At 39.2% G+C, this 7045-nt stretch overlaps 1 protein-coding gene across 1 annotated transcript; it reads right to left on the bottom strand.

Annotated features, from left to right (window-relative positions):
• Positions 1-3238: 3238 nt before the first annotated feature.
• LOC134857101 (ADP-ribosylation factor-like protein 2) lies at positions 3239-3953 on the bottom strand. Its single transcript, XM_063873468.1, has one exon. It carries the CDS (start codon positions 3946-3948, stop codon positions 3391-3393), a length of 558 nt encoding a protein of 185 aa, XP_063729538.1. The 5' UTR covers positions 3949-3953; the 3' UTR covers positions 3239-3390.
• Positions 3954-7045: the final 3092 nt, after the last annotated feature.

The following is a 7045-nucleotide window of genomic DNA, read 5'->3' as shown; positions in this document are numbered from 1 at the left end:
TGGCTTTGACATGGCTGGATATATCTCCCTCACTTAAATACTACTAGCGTGTAGCACACTTCCGGTGCTTTGAGTATTTGACGAATCATAAAAACGGCATATCTGGGAAAAAAGGAATTTGAGCATTCATATCTAGAGGCAAGATTTGCAAAATCTGAGAGTACCCTGAAAGCACCCAACTACAGGTGTGGGAGTTTCAAAATTTGTGCTTCATACACGTTAATGAACGAATATTGTGATGGAGCTCATATCTGCAAAAGGTGGTAGTAACCTGATATCAGCCCACCAAAGGGTCAAAAATGTCAAATTTTGAAAAGTTTTTTTTTTTTGAAAATCAACTTTTACAAATTTTGAAAAAAATATATCAAAGTAAAGTAAAGGCCGTTCAGCAGTCTCAATTGGAGACCAGAAAAATCCTCCTGAGAGTACCTTGACAGCACCCCATCTTAGTGTTGAGAACTTCAAGATTTGATGTTTTTGTAGAACTAAGTTTTTGAAAATCTTTAGACACCACAAAACGCAGCATATCTAGGATGATTTCAGCAGTCAAACTCGGAGGCATGATCAGCAACTTTTGAGAGTAAGCTGACAGCATCCCCTATAGTGTTTTGAGTTGTGAAGTTTTGTACCAAATTTTGTTTCAATTCAGATTTCTTGTAAAATATTGAAGTTTTTCGTCATATCCATAAAAACGCATTTGTCAGAATTTAAAACGACTTTAGCAGTCGAAGCCAAAACTGCAATAACTGAGACCTCCCTGAGAGCTCTCTACTACGGGATTGAGAATCTGTTTTTTTACTGAACCTTTTTTAAGAACATCTCGGACACTAAAGGGATTAATCCAGTCACAATTTAAGAATTAAAAGGATCACCAATCCCTGTGACTACCCTGGCATAAAAGTCGCAACCCCTGGGGGAACCCTGATAGTATCCCACGATTAGGTTGCTAATTTCAAACTTGATGAAATAAGCACTGAATTCAACCTGGAAAATTGAATACAAATTCTTGACCCTTGCAATAGAAGATATAGCTTAAACGTTAAAAAAATCGTTTAACATGCAAACAGAAAACGCTGAAAAATCTTAACACAAAGGCAAAGTTGCACTTCCCATGCACAAACAAAAATATAACCGATAACGCTACAGGAAAAAACTGAATCAGTAAAACTTTGAGTCTGCAAAAATTCTTAAGTGACCCACGCCAATACGCATTAGCAGTACCAGTCAATTAAAAAAAAAAGAATTTTACCAATTTATTACCTCAATTTTTAGAGCAGACGCATTTCAACTAGTCTACGAAAAAACTCATTAAAAACATCCGACCCTGCCCAGATTCGAACCCTCCTATTTTGTTGCGGGTCTGCTTCCGTGCCTCTATGTTACAGATCCATGATACCTTGCTAAAATGCTATTTGTAATATAATAGTCTGAGTTAAAATCTTTAGCATTGGCTGTACTTATTATCTGGTTATTGATCAAAATGAACACATTTTGTCGCAACAATATTTGCGACTTAGATTGAGAAAAAAGAGTTCATACTATCACACAAGCTTTGCTTGTGTAAACATGGCAAGCTTGTGATCCCCGCAATTAAATATATAATAATATATAGATATAGATGGTTTTTGCAGAGAAAAATATTAACGCTGCTTGAAATAATTTGAAAATCGAGCTTTATAAGTCGAACCACCAAATTTAAATTAGTGCGCACTTTTTTTTAAAAATCCGAAAACAAGTCTGTGTACTTGCTGACAATCGAATTATGATTTGATTAGTTGCTGGCATGCGAAATTAGCTGCGGATATGGCGAAAGAAGTTGCATTTAATGAAAGTTAAGCAACTAGAATCAAGGTTGAAAGGGCAAAAAAAATGATTAATCCCCTTTTTTTCACGAAGTTTATAGCGATACCCAAATTTGATTGGAAGCAAACTAAAAACTCAAATTTAGACCCGCTATATGGTCAAAATAAAAATTACTGTCTTCACTACGTTCAGTTACACTTAAACAAAAATCGCAATCAAATACACGTTATATTACTTGTCAGAGACATCATACTGAAATCGTCCGCAATGGATGTCTTTGCGAGGGTATCCACAGAAACTTCGTTTGATCCGTTTGCACTTGCTCTTTGCGAATTATTGTTGAGTAGAGGGAGAAGGCGGGATTGGGGAACTTCCATTTTGCACAGTTCCTTAGTCCATAGTACCGAGTAGCTCCGCAAAGTAAAAATCCGTGACCATGTTTAATGTACAGGGAATAATAAGCTCGTACGCCAATCGAACGCTATTTACAACTACATCATTTCTGAAAATGAATGTGATTTGAAACATATCTCTGAGAGTAAAAATTCTATATTGCGCTTAGGGCAGATCTATGAATTATTCTCGGGGGCAGAATTTCGAAAACATTGGCTCAGTTTTAGCCGGTAAAGCTTGTGCGAAAATTTGATATGCCAGATTTTTAAAAACAAAGTTTAAACACAGGTGCGAAGTGGAGCTTCGAACCACAAAACCACTTGCGATACCTCATAAAAACAGCAGTGCAAGCTAGCAGACAGGAAAAGAAAGCCACTAAGCCCAAAAAACTTCAAAAAAAATCTTCATAAAGCCACAACTTATAAAAAATCTAAACTTTGTCTGGAATCAATTTTTATTTGCAGAAAACGCGTCCAGAAACACAATCAACGATAACTAATGATAATTGAAAAAATAATTAATAAGCGGCAACTGAGCCGACGACACTTAAATAATTTCCCGTTGAACTGAAAATAGAGATACTGTCATTCTGCATTCTGTGCGATCCGGTATGAAGCATAAAACGCATGTTTCCCTTGCAATGACCCCAAATTAGTTCACTAAGCCGATAAAATTTAAGCCGAAAAAAAACAGCAAAATATACGAAGTGATGGTTAGTAAAAACCAAAAATAGCAGGAGTTATTCAAAACACTAAAAGCAACTACATTGAAAATTTTTGGAAATAATATTTCCAGTTTGAAAAAAAAGTTCCTAGTCAGATTAGAACCCACAGCCTTTGCCGTCCCAGGCGTATTCTTCGCCTCCACGCTAAGTGACGGATACGCCTAGAAGTTTGAATTCATTATGAACCAAGATACAAGTGATTCTGTTAAGTAAGTTGTTTACACGACAAAAAAAGTCTATACTCCGATTTGATAGCGCTTTCTACTCGCAAGAGTGAAACCTTTATCGCCTAGTTTGCATTAATTAGAGATGGCAAGCTTTCATGATCTCTATCATCAACATGAATTGACTAGAAAACATATTTACAAATTTACACCTATAGTTCGCTAAAAATTTAGGTTTCATCTTCACTGCACATAAGAATTTATCTTCGCTAACCTCATTGAGACAAAGCAGTAGAACAATATGAGTCAGTCTAATGTAAAAAGTCTTTGTGAGATATCCCCAACCATCCATTGAATGCCCGTTATCAAGTTCTCGCCAGTAACTGCACTGCAAGGCTGAACTGTCCAGTGGTGGCTTCCATCCATTAGTTTCAAATTGAGTTGTTCTTCCACTTCTTTCCACTGACATGAATTAGGCAAATCGATTTTGTTAGCGAAAACAAGCAGTGATGCTCCTAACAACCTTTCCTCCTGTAAAAGAGCATGCAATTCATTTCTGCAATCAGCCATTCGCCTTTTGTCGCTGGTATCCACAACCCAAATGAGACCATCAGTTGCTTCGAAGTAATTCCTCCAGTAACTACGAAGAGATTTTTGACCACCAACATCCCAGAGGTTTAATTTGAAACCCTCAAATTCAAGAGTTTCTATGTTGAAGCCTACCGTCGGGCTTATTTCTGAAATATCTTCTCCCATAATTCTTTTCAGAATTGTGCTTTTTCCAGCGTTATCCAAACCCAGGATAAGGATTCGCATTTCGCGCTCTTTGATTTTCATTTTCTTCAGGATAGTCAAAAGACCCATTGTTAAATTCTGAAACGATGCCCCTAATATATCTTTTAATCGGATTTTTAAATTGTCAATTGAAATGTTTTCGCACACTTTGTGCATCGTTAGGATTATATAATAAAAGAAAATGATCATGAAAAACTGTGAATCACAACTTAAACATCATATTTTTTTTAAAGAAAAGGGGTCAATTAAAAGGGGCCCTTCCGTCATGCGACGGTATGTGCACAGGTTAGATAGGGACGAACCAACGCTATATAAATCCATCGGCAAAATTTTTATGAATTTATGAAAAAATCAAGTCGATATTAATGCATCAAGAGAATTGTCAATTAAAATCTACCCTCCTCGATTATAGCAGATATGTGCCAGTCGGTCATATTTGGAAGTTTGACCTTGAGAAGAGCAGAAAACACTTGATTTTGGAGTGAAATTTAAATTTTAAAAATTTCGAATGGAACATGTCATGCACGATTTTCTCGCGAGAACTGAAAATCAGAAAAAAGAAAAGAGAACAATTTTAGAACAATTGCGGGAAAGTTGTCATATAAAAAACGAGTGGGAAATTGCTATTCGCAATTTCCATCATAGTGAACAAGAGTAGAGCTGTCCTATCTGAAATAGAAGACAGAGTATTCCCGAGAGAGTAATTATTCGAACTGAACCAGAGTGAACCTTCGACGGAAAGGTGGACAGCTTGAGTGTCCCAATGGTCCACATAAAACTTCGTTCTTGAGTTCAAACTTACCCTTACCATTCAAACTGATAAACATTGAACTTATCTAGTTACCTTAGTTAATTCTAGAGTTGCTCACCCATTTAATTACTTCCTGGTTCTTGAGCGCATCAACATGTGAGTCCTTAATTTAAATTTCTAGAGTGTGTTTTATGATTGTTATGTTGAGGTAAGGCGAGTTTTAGGTTGATCCATCTGAAATGGATCAAAGTTCCACTGTCTAATAAAAAAGCAACTTAACGGATTGTTCCAACCCGGTTTTTAACGGCGTTCATGTATTTTGGGTATTTTGAGACCTAAGTATGGGGACGTTCTTAATTCTAGAGTGGGGGGATATTTTGGTAGTAGCCTTAAGCAGTAGCGGGTCGTAGTCTCATGTCACAAGCGAACCGAATTGGCTCCGACTGATTTGAGGTGGAAAAACACAAGAGATAGTGTCCCTGACTCCTGAGCCAATAGTTATAGGGCCTATTTTTCTTAAGCCTCATGTGTGACTGTAGTAGACGAATGTTACATAGTGTTTTTATGGCGCTCCTGGGTGTTTACGACATCAAGACTACGGAGTCGAACCCACTTGAGACAGCTTCGGGCTGAATGCCCATTCTAGAGTACCGGCGGTACGGTTCGACAGGAACGTGCAAACCTTCCGGTTGTACCGTGATAGCTTTTTAAGAAAACTCGAGAAAATTTCCTGGTACGCTCTCCGAACGAGGCTTAGCTAACCGAGTAAAGGGGGGCAACTAGGGGGACAAAAACACGAGCAAAAAGACAAAAAGCAAAACAAAAACCAAAAAAGAATAGAAAGAGGAACAAAAACCATAAAACGAAAAAAGACAGTGACTTTGACACCAGATTAGTTGGATCAAACCTTTATATTAATTAAATAGTATACCCATACTGTTTTACAAGTTCGATCGTTTCGATCAACCTAGCAATTTAAACCAGTAAACTGAATAAAGTGCCCGAAGTGGGGCGTTGTCAAGGGTTTTCAGATAGCTTGGAACTTAGCTGGACCAATAGGAGACTTGACTGGAAGAGGTGACCAGCCGAGTGGGAAAGTGGTTCAGGGACACTTGAGCTGAACCAATAGGAGACTTGATTGGAAGAGGTGACCAGCCGAGTGGGAAAGTGGTTCAGGGACACTTAGCTGAACCAATAGGAGACTGGACTGGAACAGGTGACCAGTCGAGTGGGAAAGCAGCCAAGAGGGATTTGGCAATTCTCGAGTTCTCAAGTTGGGCAGAACGGGTATCGTTAGAATCCACATTACATTATAGGAGATAAGTGTAAAATTGGATAAGCGAAATCCCCCAGTTTTGAGGAACGTTTTTACTTGAGCAGGCCTGGAAACAGGTCTACGGTTTTCTCTTGAGAGGTTTAGCACCCGGCGCTTAAAGTAATTTTTAGGCTTAAGAAGGGGGGCTAGAAAGGGGGGAGGTTAGAAGGGGGACTGGTTAAGTTAGAGGTTGGCGGTTGTAAATTGTAAAAAGGGGGAAATTAGAGTAACTAATTAGTCGACATCGTTGACTTAGTTACATTAGAAATTAACACGCGTTGGTAATATTAGGTGGAGATCCAAAATTCAACTCGAGTTAAGACTGGTACGCTGGTTGGTTTGGTAGGGGGGACCGGATATAGACAGCTTTTGTGATACCCCATAAGATCACTAGTGGGGGGAGGAAAACGCGTGGCAATTAGGTACCAGACAATTTTTTTTTTTAGACGAAAGGTAGACATTGGTCACCTTTAAATTTTAGGTGGGCTCATTTTTCTGTTTTTATTATTTTTCTTACTTAAAATTTTTGTTGCATTTTATTGAGGATTTGTGTTTGGTTTTATACGAACAGGTGATCACAAGATACCTGCGCACCTACATTGAAATAGAAACAACCAAAAAGAAGAGGGGGGTCAGCATTTGGCTTTTAAGAGAGGGTTTTTGGGAAAATTTTACTAGAGCTTGAGTGGTGGTACAAGGTACGGTGGTTCAAGAAGACCCTACAACGAGGAAGACACTCCGTGACGAGTATTGGGACAAGACCGAAGAAGTCTTGGGACAGAGCAGTCTTGGGATAGTGGTCTTGGGACAGGGTCTTGGGACAGTGGTCTTGGGACAGGGTCTTGGGACAGTGGTCTTGGGACAGAGTCTTGGGACAGTGGTCTTGGGACAGGGTCTTGGGACAGTGGTCTTGGGACAGTGGTCTTGGGACAGGGTCTTGGGACAGTGGTCTTGGGACAGTGGTCTTGGGACAGGGTCTTGGGACAGTGGTCTTGGGACAGGGTCTTGGGACAGGGGTCTTGGGACAGTGGTCTTGGGACAGGGTCTTGGGACAGGGTCTTGGGACAGTGGTCTTGGGACAGGGTCTTGGGACAGGGGTC

Source organism: Symsagittifera roscoffensis, chromosome 1 (genome assembly GCF_963678635.1).
Source record: "Symsagittifera roscoffensis chromosome 1, txSymRosc1.1, whole genome shotgun sequence".
Classification (NCBI taxonomy): Eukaryota; Metazoa; Xenacoelomorpha; order Acoela; family Convolutidae; genus Symsagittifera; species Symsagittifera roscoffensis.
Note: the sequence above shows the minus strand (reverse complement) of the source record. Positions and strands in the feature narration are given on the sequence as shown.

Bases quoted from the DNA above. Each gene is read 5' to 3' on its own strand.
- LOC134857101 (XM_063873468.1), bottom strand. From the start codon at position 3,948: ATGGGTCTTTTGACTATCCTGAAGAAAATGAAAATCAAAGAGCGCGAA.